This window comes from Lipophrys pholis (assembly GCF_963383615.2).
Source record: "Lipophrys pholis genome assembly, chromosome: 17".
Lineage (NCBI taxonomy): Eukaryota > Metazoa > Chordata > Actinopteri > Blenniiformes > Blenniidae > Lipophrys > Lipophrys pholis.
Genome location: NC_137643.1, coordinates 247,501 through 268,019, shown reverse-complemented (window position 1 = coordinate 268,019; position 20,519 = coordinate 247,501). Strand labels below are relative to the sequence as shown.

General features: G+C 48.2%; 2 protein-coding genes across 3 annotated transcripts in view; one reads left to right on the top strand and one right to left on the bottom strand.

Annotated features, from left to right (window-relative positions):
- Window positions 1-13,089: 13,089 nt before the first annotated feature.
- Window positions 13,090-18,692, bottom strand: hsf1 (heat shock transcription factor 1). 2 transcript variants are annotated; one of them, XM_080485407.1, is made up of 14 exons: window positions 17,866-18,692; window positions 16,800-16,908; window positions 16,585-16,721; window positions 16,342-16,466; window positions 16,138-16,213; window positions 15,786-15,847; window positions 15,580-15,658; window positions 15,384-15,502; window positions 15,126-15,298; window positions 14,925-15,060; window positions 14,125-14,230; window positions 13,691-13,744; window positions 13,559-13,604; window positions 13,090-13,492 (listed from the first exon to the last, which is right to left on the bottom strand). In XM_080485407.1, exons 1-14 carry the CDS (start codon window positions 18,058-18,060, stop codon window positions 13,344-13,346), a joined length of 1,566 nt encoding a protein of 521 aa, XP_080341533.1. In that variant the 5' UTR covers window positions 18,061-18,692; the 3' UTR covers window positions 13,090-13,343. The 2 variants fall into 2 exon arrangements, with proteins under 2 accessions (XP_080341533.1, XP_080341532.1); XM_080485406.1 differs by having other exon boundaries at window positions 13,203-13,516; window positions 17,866-18,675.
- bop1 (BOP1 ribosomal biogenesis factor) overlaps window positions 18,590-20,519 on the top strand; it is a 14,593-nt gene continuing 12,663 nt past the window's right edge. The window contains exon 1 of the mRNA XM_080485405.1: window positions 18,590-18,871. Within this exon, the coding sequence (XP_080341531.1) occupies window positions 18,761-18,871 (111 nt within the window). The 5' untranslated portion in view covers window positions 18,590-18,760. The remainder of the gene's footprint in view (window positions 18,872-20,519) is intronic.

Sequence of the window (20,519 nt, the reverse complement as noted above, 5' to 3'; positions counted from 1 at the left end):
ACAGGCCGACTCACTTCCTGTTTTAAAAACTCTTCTTCTCTTTGGCTTTTAATGCTGAGAGTCTGAGAGGTTGGCTTTTATTGTTTTTACAGTTTAAGTTGTTTTTATTGTGTTAATTTTATAAATATATTTGTTGTTTTAAAGTGCTCTATAAATAAAGCTGAGTTGAGTTTAGTACCCAGAATGCATTGCGCACTACATCACGTCCTCTGGCCCCACCCACTAGAACAATGGTTTGTGAAGGAAGGGGACCAGAGATCACTTGTTAGATCCGGTTCAGAGTTCGTAGGAGAGTTTACCTGAAGAGACTCGTCCGGATCAAACACGTCCTCAGAACTGTAGAACCGCAGGACTGTAGAACCAGAGGACTGTAGAACCGTAGGACTGTAGAACAGTAGGACTGTAGAACCATAGAACTGTAGAACCAGAGGACTGTAGAACAGTAGGGCTGTAGAGCCATAGAACTGTAGAACCAGAGGACTGTAGAACCGTAGGACTGTAGAACAGTAGGACTGTAGAACCAGAGGACTGTAGAACCGTAGGACTGTAGAACAGTAGGACTGTAGAACCATAGAACTGTAGAACCAGAGGACTGTAGAACAGTAGGACTGTAGAACAGTAGGACTGTAGAACCAGAGGACTGTAGAACCGTAGGACTGTAGAACAGTAGGACTGTAGAACCAGAGGACTGTAGAACAGTAGGGCTGTAGAACCATAGAACTGTAGAACCAGAGGACTGTAGAACAGTAGGGCTGTAGAACAGTAGGACTGTAGAACCATAGAACTGTAGAACCGCAGGACTGTAGAACCAGAGGACTGTAGAACCGTAGGACTGTAGAACAGTAGGACTGTAGAACCAGAGGACTGTAGAACCGTAGGACTGTAGAACCAGAGGACTGTAGAACCGTAGGACTGTAGAACAGTAGGACTGTAGAACCATAGAACTGTAGAACCAGAGGACTGTAGAACAGTAGGACTGTAGAACCATAGAACTGTAGAACCAGAGGACTGTAGAACAGTAGGGCTGTAGAACAGTAGGACTGTAGAACCATAGAACTGTAGAACCAGAGGACTGTAGAACAGTAGGACTGTAGAACAGTAGGACTGTAGAACTTGTGGACTGTAGAACTTGTGGACTGTAGAACCGTAGGACTGTAGAACCGTAGGACTGTAGAACTTGTGGACTGTAGAACCATAGGACTGTAGAACCGTAGGACTGTAGAACCATAGGACTGTAGAACAGTAGGGCTGTAGAACAGTAGGACTGTAGAACCATAGAACTGTAGAACCAGAGGACTGTAGAACAGTAGGACTGTAGAACAGTAGGACTGTAGAACTTGTGGACTGTAGAACTTGTGGACTGTAGAACCGTAGGACTGTAGAACCGTAGGACTGTAGAACCGTAGGACTGTAGAACAGTAGGACTGTAGAACAGTAGGACTGTAGAACTTGTGGACTGTAGAACAGTAGGGCTGTAGAACCATAGAACTGTAGAACCGCAGGACTGTAGAACCAGAGGACTGTAGAACCGTAGGACTGTAGAACAGTAGGACTGTAGAACAGTAGGACTGTAGAACCATAGGACTGTAGAACCGTAGGACTGTAGAACCATAGGACTGTAGAACAGTAGGGCTGTAGAACAGTAGGACTGTAGAACCATAGAACTGTAGAACCAGAGGACTGTAGAACAGTAGGACTGTAGAACAGTAGGACTGTAGAACAGTAGGACTGTAGAACTTGTGGACTGTAGAACCGTAGGACTGTAGAACCGTAGGACTGTAGAACCGTAGGACTGTAGAACCGTAGGACTGTAGAACTGTGGAAAAGTAAATTTGGTTTACTGTTGGACTGTAGGTTGGTTTGACCAATGGACTGTAAAACGCTCCAACCTTAAACTTTCTGTGGAGAGTTCTCCACTGTTGGACTTTCTGCTGAGTCTTTACTTTGAGTCTGGTTCTGCAGGTTTCTCCTCCCTGAGCCTGCATCTGCAGGTTTCTTCTTACTAAAAAGGGAGTTTTTCTTTACTCCCTGTACTTGCTCATGTGTTGAATTAAAAGTGCTGAGGTGACTGTGTTGTATTTGACACGATAGTAAAAGAATAGAATTGATCTGTTGGACTGTAAAGCTGTAGATCTATAGAGTATAGAAAGTGTTCGTGCTGTGGAATTGTAAGGGATCAAGACCAAAGGTATTTAGAACTTTAGAATCCCAGAACTGTTGGTCTGTGGTTCTGTAAAACTGTTCAGGGGACAACAGACACCAACAGGTCACAACTTATTACCTCCCAGACCCAAAACCATGACAACAGACGATCGTGAGCCGCGGTGAACAAAACATAAACATGAATAGAACAAATCACCAAGACACGAGCTCATAAGTTCAGTTTGGTGAAAAGCAGCAGAAACAAACAACACATGTCCGATTCTTTCTCAACTCTGCTTCTGAAGCCAGATCAACTCTTTGTTCTGATCATTTGTCATTATTGATGTTTCTGGTTCTCACTGGTTCTCATTGTTTATAAAAGGAAAGATGTGAAGCCGATAGTGAGATGTAGTGATGTGCTGCTTGGAGAGGACAGAGCGTCTCAGCTGAGAAACTCAATGGGAGGAATAAATGCTGTTTTCTCTTTCCAGATGAAGATGACTCCCAGAGTCAGGATAAGATTGAGGGTGAGAAGCTAAAACCTGTAAATGTGCATAAAGAGTGACAGAGTCAGTGACTCGCCTGTCGCTCACCATCAATCATCGTGAACTGTACAGTGACTTCCCTTAATAAATCAATACTAAACCTTCGTTAACCTCCTCAGCTCAATGTTTCTCTGGAGTCTCAACCTCCAGCAGCCTGTTCTTTGGTTTCTTTAGTTAATCCTGCATCTGATACAAATACAAAGCACCATTTATACTGACCACCTGATACCCTCCTGCCCCCCACCCCCGCTCCCCTTCCTGCCCCTGCAGGAGCTCCTGGCGTCCATCAGGCCTCTTCGGCGGCGGGGTCTGGAGTTTCAGGTGAGTTTCAGGTGTTTTCCTCTTCAACAGCATGTTTGTTCGCTTCACTCTCGGGTTTAATCCAGATTAACGGCTGCTATTCACACTGAGATTAACCGGTCTCAGTCCAGTCCACATCCTGAAGGTCTCCCGCCTGCTGCCCAGCTCCGGTGTCAGCAGGGGGGCAGAGCGAGTGCTACAGCGCCCCCTGCTGGCACTGTTGTCTTTATATCAAGTTCAGCTCCTATCAGGAAAACACTCCTAGTGATGGAATGTAATCTGATTACAAACGTTATTTTCAGGTGCTCACTCTGCAGCTGCAGTGAAACAGGAAGGAACAGCAGGGGGCGACACAGGTAAGTACCTGTGTACCTGAGACCTGGAGAATCAAACCTGGTGTGACACGGTGCTGCAGTGGAACGGCTTGGAGTTACTAGTTACATTGTGGGGGTAGTTACTCCATGATGGTAGTTAAATACTGTGGGTAGTTACTCTGTGATGTAGTTACAAACTGAGGGTAGTTACTCTGTGATGGTAGTTACGTACTGAGGGTAGTTACTCTGTGATGGTAGTTACATACTGAGGGTAGTTACTCTGTAATGTAGTTACATACTGAGGGTAGTTACTCTGTGATGGTAGTTACGTACTGAGGGTAGTTACTCTGTGATGTAGTTTCATACTGAGGGTAGTTACTTCATGATGGTAGTTACATACTGAGGGGAGTTACGCTGTGATGTAGTTACATACTGTGTGTAGTTACTCTGTGATGTAGTTCCATACTGAGGGTAGTTACTTCATGATGGTAGTTACATACTGAGGGGAGTTACTCTGTGATGTAGTTCCATACTGAGGGTAGTTACTTCATGATGGTAGTTACATACTGAGGGGAGTTACGCTGTGATGTAGTTACATACTGTGTGTAGTTACTCTGTGATGGTAGTTACGTACTGAGGGGAGTTACTCTGTGATGTAGTTCCATACTGAGGGTAGTTACTTCAAGATGGTAGTTACATACTGAGGGTAGTTACTCTGATGTAGTTTCATACTGAGGGTAGTTACTCTGTGATGTAGTTTCATACTGAGGGTAGTTACTCTGTGATGGTCGTTACACACTGAGGGTAGTTACTCTGATGTAGTTCCTTACTGAGGGTAGTTACTCTGTGATGTAGTTCCATACTTAGGGTAGTTACGCTGTGATGTAGTTCCTTACTGAGGGTAGTTACTCTGTGATGGTCGTTACACACTGAGGGTAGTTACTCTGATGTAGTTCCTTACTGAGGGTAGTTACTCTGATGTAGTTCCTTACTGAGGGTAGTTACTCTGTGATGTAGTTCCATACTTAGGGTAGTTACTCTGTGATGTAGTTCCTTACTGAGGGTAGTTACTCTGTGATGGTCGTTACACACTGAGGGTAGTTACTCTGATGTAGTTCCTTACTGAGGGTAGTTACTCTGTGATGTAGTTCCATACTGAGGGTAGTTACTCTGATGTAGTTCCTTACTGAGGGTAGTTACTCTGTGATGTAGTTCCATACTGAGGGTAGTTACTCTGATGTAGTTCCTTACTGAGGGTAGTTACTCTGTGATGGTCGTTACATACTGAGGGTAGTTACTCTGATGTAGTTCCTTACTGAGGGTAGTTACTCTGTGATGTAGTTCCTTACTGAGGGTAGTTACTCTGTGATGTAGTTCCTTACTGAGGGTAGTTACTCTGATGTAGTTCCATACTGAGGGTAGTTACTCTGTGATGTAGTTCCATACTGAGGGTAGTTACGCTGTGATGTAGTTCCTTACTGAGGGTAGTTACTCTGATGTAGTTCCTTACTGAGGGTAGTTACTCTGTGATGTAGTTCCTTACTGAGGGTAGTTACTCTGATGTAGTTCCATACTGAGGGTAGTTACTCTGTGATGTAGTTCCATACTGAGGGTAGTTACTCTGTGATGTAGTTCCTTACTGAGGGTAGTTACTCTGTGATGTAGTTCCTTACTGAGGGTAGTTACTCTGATGTAGTTCCATACTGAGGGTAGTTACTCTGTGATGTAGTTCCATACTGAGGGTAGTTACGCTGTGATGTAGTTCCTTACTGAGGGTAGTTACTCTGATGTAGTTCCATACTGAGGGTAGTTACGCTGTGATGTAGTTCCATACTGAGGGTAGTTACTCTGATGTAGTTCCTTACTGAGGGTAGTTACTCTGTGATGTAGTTCCATACTGAGGGTAGTTACTCTGATGTAGTTCCTTACTGAGGGTAGTTACTCTGTGATGTAGTTCCATACTGAGGGTAGTTACTCTGATGTAGTTCCATACTGAGGGTAGAGCAGCTCTTGTCGTTCTGTGGCCGTTCACAGGTCAGAAGGTCAGAAGGTCAGAAGGTCAGAGGTCAGAAGGTCAGAGGTCAGAAGGTCAGAGGTCAGAAGGTCAGAAGGTCAGAAGGTCAGAAGGTCAGAAGGTCAGAAGGTCACCAGCGTCGCCTCGTTCGTGTTCGTTTGTTTTGTTTGAACTCTTGGAGGAGTTCAGGTAACAGATGAGGATGATGAAGAGACATGCTGAGGATGTTTAGGAACTGAGCGTAGTTCATGTAGAGCTCCAAACATCCTGTCCTCACTCAGGTGAGGCACCAAACCCTCATGTAGAGCTCCAAACACCCTGTCCTCCCTCAGGTGAGGCACCAAACCCTCTGAGGAGTTTTAATGGTTGAAAGTACCTCCACTGTGATCAGGCTCCGTGAATCCAGCGTCAGAACTCCAAACAAACATTGTGCTGTTGTCTACATTACAGGATCTGCAAGTTCTCCAGGTTTTGCGGGTTCTCCAGATCTTGTGGGTTCTCCGGGTTTGGACAGTTCACCAGGTTCTGGCACCAGGGAACCTCAAGGTGAGGCTCCTCCTGCAGATTGGACCAGATGCTGACCAGATGTGTGTCGATGAAATGGTGAAATGTCTGTGATGTGTTTCAGCAGGCGAACGTCCAGCGCCTTCTCACGTGGAAACAAACGGTAAAACCGTTAATCATTTAAACTCCATGGTTGGTCAGCTCTGAAGAAACAGGCACTGTGATTGGTCACATCAGATGAAGGGTGTGTGTCCAGTCAGCTCGCCCACAAGCTCGAAATGGACTCACTTATAAAAGCACCTTTTCACTGACAACAGCCCCAAAGCGCTTTGCATGGCTCATTACATTCACCCATTCACACCCCATTGGAGGCTCCAAGGGGGGCAGTCTGGGGTTCAGGGTCTTGCCCAAGGACACTTTGGCTGAGAGCTCTAATGATCAGTCCACACACTGAGAGCTCTAATGATCAGACCACACACTGAGAGCTCTAATGATCAGTCCACACACCAAGAGCTCTAATGATCAGTCCACACACCAAGAGCTCTAATGATCAGACCACACACTGAGAGCTCTAATGATCAGACATTAAAACTGAGAGCTCTAATGATCAGTCCACACACTGAGAGCTCTAATGATCAGTCCATACACCGAGAGCTCTAATGATCAGACCACACACTGAGAGCTCTAATGATCAGTCCATACACCGAGAGCTCTAATGATCAGACCACACACTGAGAGCTCTAATGATCAGTCCACACAATGAGAGCTCTAATCATCAGTCCATACACTGAGAGCTCTAATGATCAGACCACACACTGAGAGCTCTAATGATCAGTCCACACACCGAGAGCTCTAATGATCAGTCCACACACCGAGAGCTCTAATGATCAGACCACACACTGAGAGCTCTAATGATCAGACATTAAAACTGAGAGCTCTAATGATCAGTCCACACACTGAGAGCTCTAATGATCAGACATTAAAACTGAGAGCTCTAATGATCAGACCACACACTGAGAGCTCTAATGATCAGTCCACACACTGAGAGCTCTAATGATCAGACATTAAAACTGAGAGCTCTAATGATCAGACCACACACTGAGAGCTCTAATGATCAGACATTAAAACTGAGAGCTCTAATGATCAGACATTAAAACTGAGAGCCCTAATGATCAGTCCACACACTGAGAGCTCTAATGATCAGTCCATACACTGAGAGCTCTAATGATCAGTCCACACACTGAGAGCTCCAATGATCAGACATTAAAACTGAGAGCTTTAATGACGACAGAACAACAATAAAAGCCCTAATAATCTTGACTGGTCAGACAGTAGCACTATGAGTTACAATACAACAGACAATAGTAGTGGAAGCTCTAAAGTGGGTGACGGATTGATGGGTGACTGAGAGCTCTAATGATCACACTGATAACGCTTAGAGTTGGAAGCATTGGATAGTGGCATTGAGAGTAAAAGAAACTGGAATGTCTCAGGATCAGACTAACTGATGCTCCTGTAGCTCTATTAGAACAACGTCTCAAATAGAGACGTCACTTTTATTAAACCGCATTTTTGTTTTTAGGTCCTGACGGAGCCGACTCAGAATCTAATGGTGTAGTAATCAGATTACTTAAAGATGCTAATCTTCAGAATGGAAAGATGGTGATGGGAGTTAATTGTAGGTGTTTTGTTCAGGAAACGGACATAAACTTCTGAATGGAGGCGGAGGAACAGGTGGAGGGGGTGGAAGTAACAGCCAAACCGGTAAAGTCCTGGGGGGGGGGGGTGGTGTGGGGGGGGGGGTGGTGTGGGGGGGGTGTAACTTACCGTCTGTATTCACTGCGTCTGACCTGTCTGTTTCTCTTCAGGAGTTTTGGCATCATACGGGGGTGGAGATTATACAGATTATACAGATTATACAGGTGTGTGTGTGTGTGTGTGTGTGTGTGTGTGTGTGTGTGTGTGTGTGTGTGTGTGTGTGTGTGTGTGTGTGTGTGTGTGTGTGTGTGTGTGTGTGTGTGTGTGTGCTCTGTTTACACAACAACGATTTGTAGTGAAAACGGAAAACTTTCATTGTGTTTTGACCTGTACAGGTGAACCTCCTCTGTACCTGTACAGGTGAACCTCCTCTGTACCTGTACAGGTGAACCTCACCTGTGTGACTGTAGTTTGCTCATCTCAGTGTGTTTTCTGGTTTGGGTGTCATTTGTTCGCCTGTAGTTTGTCTGACTAGTTTTCCGTCGGACTATATTTTGTGTATTTGACTGTAATCCGACTGTAGTTTTTACAGTGTCGCCATTCAACGGTTGTTTTCATGTTAATTTGACTGGAACATTCTGGTCTGACTGGAGAGCGGTAATCCATCTGATAGAGCAGTAATCCATCTGATAGAGCGGTAATCCATCTGATAGAGCGGTAATCCATCTGATAGAGCGGTAATCCAGCTGATAGAACGGTAATCCAGCTGATAGAACGGTAATCCATCTGATAGAGCGGTAATCCATCTGATAGAGCAGTAATCCAGCTGATAGAGCGGTAATCCAGCTGATATAGCGGTAATCCAGCTGATATAGCGGTAATCCATCTGATAGAGCGGTAATCCAGCTGCTGGAGCGGTAATCCATCTGATAGAGCGGTAATCCATCTGATAGAGCAGTAATCCAGTTGATATAGCGGTAATCCATCTGATAGAGCGGTAATCCAGCTGATAGAACTAGTTCATTGACCTGACTTTTATTCTTCACTGTAGTCTTTTCTCTGATGTTTGTGTGAATGGGGGTTGTTTTGCTGACTGTGGTATTCTGACTGTAGTTTGTTGGTTCTCCCGGTGGTTTGTTGACCTGACCTGCTGTTGCTTACAGGTGGGGGGCTCCTCACACCTGACCACGTTGTGAACATTGAAGGTTTGACATCAGATCAAAGTAACATCTTGATCAACAGATTTTTAAGAAACATCTAACATGGTTGTGTTTTGTTTAACAGGTCAGCTGACTCCGCCCACTCACCTGCACACCGGCATAGCAGGTCCATATGTCAAATATCAGATATAACAATATGCTGATGATGTGTTATTGATCAGGTGTGTGTGTGTGTGTGTGTGTGTGTGTGTGTGTGTGTGTGTGTGTGTGTGTGTGTGTGTGTGTGTGTGTGTGTGTGTGTGTGTGTGTGTGTGTGTGTGTTTCAGTCATGGGTACAGGTGTAACTGCAGCTCCAGGTCGGCTGGATTCTCCTGCAGGTATGGACTGTTTGGGTCGACCCGTAGAACCACTGATTCCTGTCAGAGTCTTCAGCAGTTGGTCTGTCTTTCCAGCTCATCGTCCCGACGTCCATGTCCCCCAGTCCAGACCAGACCTCAGTGCTTTGAGTTCAGCCGACCATCAATCAGGCTCCGCCCACAGCACAGGTTGGCAGGACAAGGACACTTTGGCTTTATTTCAAGGAACCTACAGTGAGGATCTGTTCTACTCCTCAGGTGAAGCCTCTTCCTCCTCCTCCTCCTCCTCCTCCTCATCACACAGTGATGCTACTGGAGAGCAGACAGGAGAGCAGACAGGTGAGCAGACAGGTGAGCAGACAGGAGAGCAGACAGGTGAGCAGACAGGTGAGCAGACAGGTGAGCAGACAGGTGAGCAGACAGGTGAGCAGACAGGTGAGCAGACAGGAGAGCAGACAGGTGAGCAGACAGGTGAGCTCACAGTACAGTCAGTCCTGAAAGGATGCAGCAGGTTGTCGTGGCAACGCCATCATTAAAAGATTATCATTCCCTACAGCGTGACATTAATCAGTAAACACCCCCTCTACAGAGGGTCTGGTAAACTCCGCCCTACGGAGGGTTTGGTAAACGCCCCTCTACAGAGGGTTTGGTAAACTCCGCTCTATGGAGGGTTTGGTAAACTCCGCTCGACGGAGGGTTTGGTAAACACCGCTCTACGGAGGGTTTGGTAAACTCCGCTCTACGGAGGGTTTGGTAAACTCCGCTCTACGGAGGGTTTGGTAAACAGCCCCTCTACAGAGGGTTTGATAAACACCGCTCTACAGAGACTGCTCTGTTGAAAGTGTCCAGGGACATGCACAGTGTTGGTCCTATTGGACGTCTCCTCAGCCTGAGACACAGTCCACCACCTGATCCTGAGAAACAGGTTCTGGGACCGGATTGGAATGTCGGGTCCAGTGCTCCAATGGTTCTCCTCATACCTGAGAGGTAGAACCTTCAGAGTGTCTGTCCACCATATAATGTCCTAGTCCAGCAGTCTGCTGTACGGTGTGTCCCAAGGCTCTGTTTTGGGGCGTCTCCTGTTCTTGTTCTATGTTCTTCCTCTGGGACAGATAGTCCAGCAGTTCAGGGACGTGTCCTACCACCAGATGGTCTTCAGTTGTACTGTTCCTTTAAGACCTCTGAGGTCCACAAACTGAGCTCCTTAATCAGCTGTCTCACACAAGTCAAGCAGTGGTTCAGTGGAAACAGTCTCCAACTGAGACACTTATTATGTCCCCAGATAGTGGTCCCCCCTCTACCAAACAGAACCTGGGTGAACTGAGCCTTTCAGCCAAAACAAAGCTGAGGAACTTAGGGCTGATCTTTGACCCGTCCATGTCCCTGGACCATCACTGGAGACAGCTGGTAAAGACCTGCTTCTTTCAGTTCCCTAACATCACCAAGCTCAGGTCCATGATGTCCAGAGAAGACCTCCAAATGATCATCCATGTATTGTGTCCTCACGCCTGGACGACTGCAACAGCCTCAACAAAGAAGAGCTGCTCGGTTCCAGTTAGTCCAGAACTCAGCCTCCAGACTTTAGACCAGCACCAGGAGGAACCATCTTCCCCTGGGTTAAGATCTCTTCACTGGCTCCCTGCTGAGCTTCTTGGTGCTAAAGCTTCAGCCCTACATGGTCCAGCTCCTCCTTACATTGCTGACCTCATGAAGCCCTACATGGTCCAGCTCCTCCTTACACTGCTGACCTCATGAAGCCCTACATGGTCCAGCTCCTCCTTACACTGCTGACCTCATGAAGCCCTACATGGTCCACTTGGAGCTTGAGATCATCTGGGCAGAACCCGTTTAAGGTTCCACGTACCTGTTTTAAAACCCGGGGAGACGATCATTCAGAGCTGCTGCGCCCCGACTTTGGAATGAACTCCTACTGGACCTGCGCTCCCTGGACTCAGGGGACATCTTTATAAAGTTCTGGACTCAGGGGACATCTTTATAAAGTTCTGGACTCAGGGGACATCTTTATAAAGCCTAAAAACACATTTGTTTACTCGAGTATTTTAGTCCAATCGACCCACTGACTGTCTGCATTTGTTGTGTTTTTATTAGTTTTTATTCGTTTGTACTGTGTAGTACTGTGTAGTACTGTGAAGTACTTTGTGACTCCATGTCTGTGAAAAGCGTCACACAGATAAAAAGGACCTACTTCCTTGTTTGTTTTGTGTTTTTCTGTTTGTTGACCCTGAGTGTTTGTTCTTCCAGACGGAGTGGACCCGGCGGTTCCTCTGGGTACGTTGTCTGTGGTTCTACAGAGAACTTGCTCACCCCTCACTTTGTCTCATGTTCTCCTGATTTGTGATGTTGTTGTTCAGGAAACGGACGCCTGACTCTCCTGATAGACAGTCACACAGGTAGACGCTCCCCGTCTGGTGTCCCCTGGTTCCACGCTGCTGGTCTGGATCCAGACGGACCAATCAGATTGAATCTCTTTGTGTTTCTGCAGCAGCAACAGACCGACCGGCTCCAGTCAGTGATCTTCAGACGGATCTCACAGGTACAGTCAGACCTCCTGGAACACAGTATGGTGATGATGATGATGATGATGATGATGATGTTATATGATGATGACGATGACGATGATGACGATGACGATGACGATGACGATGGTGGTTCTGTCTTCAGATGGAGGTGACTCTGTGACCGGGTTCCAAGGTGGCCTTACAGGTGAGATCGATTGATCAAGTGGTGAACCAATGGTGATGAATCTCAGGAAATTCACTCTGCTTTCCGATTGGTTGTAGCTTCAGGACTCGGGCTCAGCCGTGACGTCACAGGTCAGGACTGTTGCTATGACAACCACGTCTCAACACACAGCAGCTATTTACAGAGGCTATGTTTTCCAGAATCGTCTCCCACGATGCTCCACCCCGAGTCTGCAGACGCTGCACATCACCTGAACGCAGGTAACCCTAACCCTCCGCGTGGTCAAACTACTTTAATGGACAAACAATGAAGTTAAAATGTAAAATAACGAGGATTTACATCTCAAACTTTAAGTTTAGATCTTTACTGCTCTGACTTCTCTGAACCAATCAGAGCGCGAGTTATTCGGTGTGTGAGACTCATCGCGGTTTGTTCAGTTTCAGGCGTTTACTCACAATCAGACCTGGTCACCATGGCAACAGAGCGCACAGGGACAGACACAGGTGAGCACCCGGTCCTGGTGTGGGACAGGTGAGCGCCGCGCTGCTCCGTGGTTAAATGAGTGTGTCTGTGTTGTAGCTGCAGCTGATTGGACGGGGACCCCAGACTCCAGTGAGTGACATCACATCCTGCTCAGCTCTTCTTCTGTGGAAAAGTGTGTTCACCAGTGTGTGTGTGTGTTTTCAGGTACTGCAGCTGGCACGCAGCACACACCTGGTAAGATTAGTGGTACGCACTGACGGTGTGAGACCCCCCCCGATCAGGTGCTGAACCTCTCTGTTCCCTCCTCCTGGTTCTGCTTGTTCTCCGCAGGTTCCGTCACTGAACAGTACGTTCCATCAGGTCAGGGTCCTGAAGGTCGGTGCTCTTCGTCAAACACGTCACGCCGTTCGTTTACGTTAAAAAAACATGTTTACGTTACAAAAACATGTCGACATATTTCAGGTGCAGAAAATGTGGAACTGGAGGATACCTGCTGACTTCCACATCAAGCCTCGGGTTCGATTCCTGCGCTACCGATTCCAGTGTACCAACCAATCAGCATGGCCCAGGAAACCTGACTCCACCCACTAGCTGTAGGACCTGCCCCCTGCACGGCGCCGCCTCGCTGGGGTATTTTAAATATTTAAGAATGTTGTTTATAGACGTTTGTTTGTGTTTTGAAGTAAACGATCTGAACAGTGAGCACTTCCTGGTCGCTGTGCATGAGCTTTCAAACTTCAATAAAGATTTTTGTCTGAACATCAAACCGACAAATCTGTCAAATGATCACTCTGAGGCCGAGGGGGGGGGGGGGGGGGGGGGGGGCAGCTTGGATCTGACCTTTGACCTCAGACCAGAACCAGACCGTCTGAATTAAACCGTGAGATTTCAGCTCAGAAAAACCTTTATTTACACATTAAAACAAATTCAACATGCAGAACTAAATAAAAAGAACAGAGTCAGGTGACCCCTCCCCCTTCTCTAACGACGAGCCGGTGCACATGTGACCCTGAAACAGGAAACCGCTCAAAATGAAGGACAAGTGAGTAAATACATGTCAATAACCTTTTGAACTATTGCTGTGGAGATTGCGTCTTGTTGCCATGGTTACTGTTCCAACGATGTCAGAGATCAGATTCCAGGTGGGTGTGGCTTAGCTGTGCGGCGGACAGGCCATCGGCGGGCACGTCCTCCGCCAACAGCGGCTCCAGCAGGTCGTATCCACCCTCCAGCGCGCTCGGCGACGTGACGGCGTACTGCACCAGCTGCTTCCCTGCACCAATCACAGACCGGTGATCTGGTTACCATGGCAACTGTGGCAGGAGGGGGCGTGGTGTACCTGCACTGCTTTCATCACTTCCTCTAGGAGCCTCTTCAAACAGCAGCTGGAGAGAAACTAGACTTAATATCTTCAACCTGTCGGGACGAAACTCAAAACCTCCAGAGCAAAGAAAAGAAAAGCAGAACTCACAGAGTCCAAACTGTCCAGATCGAAGTCTCCAGGTGGAGCGGAGGAGCTGAAGAACTACACACACACACACACACACACACACACACACACACACACACACACACACACACACACACACACACACACACACACACACACACACACACACACACACACACACACACACACACACACACACACACACACACACACACACACACACACACACACACACACACACACACACACACACACACACACACACACACACACAGTGAGCATCAGGTTGTTCCGTGTCTTCTTATTTAGGCGTCTCCACTCAGAACCAACACCTGTGACTCTTGTGATGCGATGCTAATGATGTCACTTCCTGTTAGTGTGGCGTGCCGCTGCCTGTTTCAGTTAAGACTATTTGTTCTATGGAGTTCCGATCCTCAGCTGCGGTGCAGACTGACCTCGAGCAGTGGAGACGCGTCGAAGGTGAAGGTCTGCGAGTTCAAGACGTTCTGCAGGTTCTCCAGGCCGTAGTCGATGCTGTCCACGTGACTGGACAGTTCAGACCTGAGGACAGGAGAGTCCAGCTCACCTGAACCATCGCCAACAAACAATGGTGCAGGGTGTCAGGGCAGGTAGGGGGGGCTGTTGTTGGGGTCGGGGCAGGTAGTGGGGGCTGTTGTTGGGGTCGGGCAGGTAGTGGGGGCTGTTGTTGGGGTTGGGGCAGGTAGTGGGGGCTGGTGTTGGGTGTTGGGGCAGGTAGTGGGGCTGTTGTTGGGTGTTGGGGCAGGTAGTGGGGCTGTTGTTGGGGTCGGGGCAGGTAGTGGGGCTGTTGTTGGGGTCGGGGCAGGTAGTGGGGGCTGGTGTTGGGGTCGGGGCAGGTAGTGGGGCTGTTGTTGGGTGTTGGGGCAGGTAGTGGGGCTGTTGTTGGGGTCGGGGCAGGTAGTGGGGCTGTTGTTGGGGTCGGGGCAGGTAGTGGGGCTGTTGTTGGGGTCGGGGCAGGTAGTGGGGCTGTTGTTGGGTGTTGGGGCAGGTAGTGGGGCTGTTGTTGGGGTCGGGGCAGGTAGTGGGGCTGTTGTTGGGGTCGGGGCAGGTAGTGGGGCTGTTGTTGGGGTCGGGGCAGGTAGTGGGGGCTGGTGTTGGGGTCGGGGCAGGTAGTGGGGGCTGTTGTTGGGGTCGGGGCAGGTAGTGGGGGCTGTTGTTGGGGTCGGGGCAGGTAGTGGGGCTGTTGTTCACTGGTGGGTGCAGGTGTGACACTTACTTGTCGATGCAGGCAACAGTCTGACAGTTCTGCGGCGACGGGGCGGAGCCCGGGTCCACGGCAGCTAGTGATTGGTCGGTAGGGGACGACGGCAGAACTCTGGGGGGGGTGGGGCTCCGGACAATAATAGGCGGAGCTACAGTAGAAAGTCAGGTCATTCTGGGAACGGGGGTCAATTATCAAACCACAGGTGAAGCGTACCTGTTGAGGCATCGGGGGAGCTGAGGGTGGAGTCTGAGTCCTGGAGGATGGAGTTGATGAAGGTGGTGGGTGAGAGGGGCGTGTCTACTGGCGTGGCCACCCCCTCCATCACAGGACATGCCTCCACGTCAGGACTGGACGGTTCTTCTTTGATGTCCCAGGATTGGCTGTCGCTGCATTCAGTCACACACACAATCAGTCACTTCAAACTGAACAACCACAAGCTGCCCAACAGAGAGCGTTCTGATTGGTCCTCACCGTGGCTCCGTCCAATCACAGACCACGTCGTCTGTGGCGGGCACCGCCACCTCTGTGATGTCAGAGATGATTGGTCCAGAAGAGGGCGGGGAGTCAGCGGAGAAAAGACTGGCAGCAGCCTGACGGACAGGAGTCAAAACCTCAACAGGTGTATCCAGGTAACGTAGTCCCGCCCTCTTCATCACAACAACGTTACCTGCATGTGCTCCAATGAGAGGGGCCGGCTGTATTTGGGCATGGAGTGGGCGGAGCTTGAGTCATTGAGCATCAGAGGACTGCAGAGGAGAAACCAGGTTTAAAGAAAGGTGTGGACAAGATACATGTACAGTGTGAGGTAGTGTGTATACAGTCTGTAGTAGTGTGTGGTACAGTGTGTAATACAGTGTGTATTTGTTGACTTGCATCTTTCTCTTGACTCCCAGGATCCTGTTTGACTGGACGAGAGACACCAGAAACTGGAGAAGCTGCAGAGAAAGAGAGGTAACGATCCATTCAAGTACTCAAGAGTTCCACTGTGGTTTCTTGCTTTTACACGGGATTCTACTGAGGTTGTTCCTGAGAGTTCTACTTGAATTACTGTGAGTTCTACTGACGTACTGATTACCTGTGAATCTCCTCAGTCACTGAGATTCTTTTGGTGTTTCACTGAAGTTCTCCTGCTGAGTTACTGAGGCTCCAACAAGGTTTTACTGCCTTCTTAAGTGTTCTACTGAGGTTCCTGACTGAATGTTCTACAGAGGTTCTCGGGTTCTACCTTGTTGACGACCTTCTGCTGCTGGACGTGTTTCTGCCTCAGAAGGGCCACTTCTCTCCACAGAGCCTCGTTCTCACTGGAAAACACAAACAATGCTGAGAACAGAGGACTGCTTCTGGTTCTTGTTCAGAATGTGGTTGAAGTTCTGGTTGAGATTCTACTCCAGGTTCTGGATCAGGTAATGGCAGTGGTGGAGGTTCTTACTGTTTCATGGCAACAATCCTGAAGTCAATGGTTTCCTGCTTTCCCCTCATCAGCTGGACGTCCGTCAGGATTTTGGTGATTTCTTCTCCAGTGAACTTGGGTTCTTCCTGACGCACTGCCGGAACCTGGACCAATCACAGCAGAGACACCGTCACCATGGAGACACACCCACAAGTTGACAAGGTGGCTGTAACCATGTCTCCCGGTGTGTGTGTGTGTGTGTGTGTGTGTGTGTGTGTTTACATTAGTGACTTTGCGTTTGATCTTCTCCAGCAGCTCCTCGTGTCCTCTGATGAAGAAGGTGTGCTGGAACTCGGTGTCGTCCTGCTCCGGCTTGAGGAGGCCGCCCTGCTCGATGTGCACCACCTTCCTGAACCCGTCTGCACATGGAGGGGGGGTGGTTGAAATACTTTGAGGTTACCACGGTTACCATGGAAACACCGGCGGATGCTACTCACACATGTTGAGCTGTCGGATGAAGCTGGCCATGTTGTTGTGCTTGAAGAACTTTGGGAGAACTTCTTTGGAGAACCGACCCTGATCGAACACGTGGAAGCTGGTTCCACTCTGACAAACAAAACAAACAGACTGTCATCAACAACAACAACAACAACAACAACAACAACAACGCTGGGCGGTGGGGGAGAGTGTGTGTGTGTGTGTGTGTCTGTGTGTGTGTGTGTGTTCTGGGGCGCTGGGTTCTGATTCAGGTGAAAGTCAAGGTAAACCCTATTTACACTAACGTTTTGAACACAATGTACACAAGAAACACTGAAAATGATGTAGTGGGCATGTCCGGCCACTAGTGGGTACTGTTGCTTGTTGACGTGACAAACAGTAAGATTTGTCTGCTGTTAAACGGGACAAACTACTTGAATAAAGCAGTTTTTATAGAGTGTTGACCAAACATCCTCTTTTACACGACATGTTTTTCTTTTAGTTCCTTTTAAAAAGTGTTTTGTAAAACACGGAGGTGATTTGTTGTGTGTGGCTGCTGTCTGATCAGAAACAGGGCAGAGGTGTAAATCAAGTACTCCAGAGTTTTATATAAGTACTCAAAAGATTTGTCATAAAGTCTCAGAGCAGCTTTACTTTAATTCTGCTGCATTAACCAGAACCGACTAGCACAAGATTAACAGACCAACTTCCCGTTGGTCTGTATGTCACAGTAACTACATTTATATCAGCTTCAGTTTATATTAGAGTTGAAAATGAAGTGGTGATTAACCGAAAGGGCAGTGACACTGCGGTTAGTGCTCTTGCCTCACAGTGAGATGGTCAAGGGTTCTGGCCAGGCCTTTCTGTGTTCTGCATGTTCTTCCTGGGTTTCCTCCCACAGTTCAAACACATGTGACATTAAACTGTGTGATTAGTGTGACCAGGCTGTCATGTTTAGTGTGTGAGTGACTCGCATCAGGGTTCTACACAACATATTACTTTATTAGTAGAAAGACACCCTGTTCCAGCCTGCTGAGCTCGGTTCTGCTCGGTTCTGCTCAGCTGTTATCATGTTCTAACAGTTACCGGGCTCCAGCAGATCAGCGGGTCGGTGTTCGGGTCCTCCACCAGGGTCCACAGCTTGGTGAGGAAAGCCGGGACGCTGCCTCCGCTCGGCGGCTGCTGTCCCGCTGTCAGGGCCTGTTGACCCCCGGTCGGCTGTCCCCCAGTCAGGGCCTGCAGTCCCCCGGTCAGCTGTCCTCCTCCGGGACACTCCATCATGTCAGTCCCCCCTCAGCTAATCCCTGCTAACGATGCTAACAGTTTTCCCCGCAAAGAGGTCCAAACTACCGTCTACCGTCTGACCCGGGTCCGTCGGCCTCGATGCGGGTCTCTGCGAGACTCTGTGGGTTCCTGTAGGTTCTAGAAACTTTCTCAAAACCTCCCCAAAACTCAGAAACTATCAAACAAACAAAGTACGTAATCCCCGTCTGGCGCAGTGAGATGGCGTAGGACCCAACGTAACACAAACGTTGCGTCGCTGAGTGACGTCACGGAACAGTAAACCGGTTTTAATTCAGATTATTTCTGAAAACAGACAAAAAAAAATGAGTTTAAATCAAAAAATGAGTTAGAAAAGAATGAATAAGTAAAATTAATGTCGTCTGTATAAAAAGTTATCGTCTCGGCCTTTCTTAACAAACGAAAAAAATAATTAATTAGAAAAATGCATACACACACACACACACACACACACACACGCGCACACACACACACACACACACACACACACACACACACACACACACACACACACACACACACACACACACACACACACACACACACACACACACACACACACACACACACAAGGTCCGTGTCTCGAGCGCCCCTGCGGGTCTCTTCTCCTCCACACCGGCAGGGGGCGCGCCAGGCTCCACACATTGACCTCTGACCCCCCGGGTTCACACGTGGTGTCATGGAGGAGAGTCGAAGCATGCGGAGCGAAAAGAAGGCAACGATGAAGAAGACTCACGAAAACACAGCCAAGAAGAGGAGCAGCGAGGAGGAGCAGCCGGAGGAGAAGGAGGTGCGTGATGGAGGGAGAGGAGAGGGGAGGGGAAGACAGGAGAGGACAGGAGAGGAGAGGACAGGAGCGGAGAGGACAGGAGCGGAGAGGAGAGGACAGGAGCGGAGAGGAGAGGACAGGAGCGGAGAGGACAGGAGAGGACAGGAGCGGAGAGGAGAGGACAGGAGCGGAGAGGACAGGAGAGGACAGGAGCGGAGAGGAGAGGACAGGAGAGGACAGGAGCTCCGCAGGGAGCCGGCAGGAGCTGGTAGCACGCTAACAGGAGGCGGAAAACACTGCCAAACTTTCTCAGAGCTGAACCGAGTCGAACCGAGCTGAACCAAGTCGAACTGAGCTGAACCGAGTCGAACTGAGCTGAACCGAGTCGAACTGAGCTGAACCGAGTCGAACTGAGCCGAGCTCAGCTGAACAGAGTTTAACCGAACCCAAAATAGAACTGCACGGCAGAACTTCTAAACACATTCTGACAACCACCAATTGGCTGCAAACAACAGTTTGTTCACTACAACTCCTCAGACTGTCAACGCCTCTGTAAACTACCTGGTCTCCTACAAACTACAGAAGACTTACAGTACTTATAGCGATAGAAGGTATCCTCAGACAGTAAGGTATCCTCAGACAGTAATCAGTAAGGTATCCTCAGACAGTAAGGTATCCTCAGACAGTAAGGTATCCTCAGACAGTAAGGTATCCTCAGACTGTAAGGTAACCTCAGACAATAAGGTATCCTCAGACAGTAAGGTATCCTCAGACAGTAATCAGTAAGGTATCCTCAGACAGTAAGGTATCCTCAGACAGTAAGGTATCCTCAGACAGTAAGGTATCCTCAGACAGTAATCAGTAAGGTATCCTCAGACAGTAAGGTATCCTCAGACAGTAAGGTATCCTCAGACAGTAAGGTATCCTCAGACAGTAATCAGTAAGGTATCCTCAGACAGTAAAGTATCCTCAGACAGTAAGGTATCCTCAGACAGTAAGGTATCCTCAGACAGTAATCAGTAAGGTATCCTCAGACAGTAAAGTATCCTCAGACAGTAAGGTATCCTCAGACAGTAATCAGTAAGGTATCCTCAGACAGTAATCAGTAAGGTATCCTCAGACAGTAAGGTATCCTCAGACAGTAAGGTATCCTCAGACAGTAAGGTATCCTCAGACAGTAAGGTATCCTCAGACTGTAAGGTATCCTCAGACAGTAATCAGTAAGGTATCCTCAGACTGTAAGGTATCCTCAGACAGTAAGGTATCCTCAGACAGTAAAGTATCCTCAGACAGTAAGGTATCCTCAGACAGTAAGGTATCCTCAGACTGTAAGGTATCCTCAGACTGTAAGGTATCCTCAGACTGTAAGGTATCCTCAGACAGTAATCAGTAAGGTATCCTCAGACAGTAAGGTATCCTCAGACTGTAATCAGTAAGGTATCCTCAGACAGTAAGGTATCCTCAGACAGTAAAGTATCCTCAGACAGTAAGGTATCCTCAGACAGTAATCAGTAAGGTATCCTCAGACAGTAAGGTATCCTCAGACTGTAATCAGTAAGGTATCCTCAGACTGTAAGGTATCCTCAGACTGTAAGGTATCCTCAGACAGTAAAGTATCCTCAGACAGTAATCAGTAAGGTATCCTCAGACAGTAAGGTATCCTCAGACT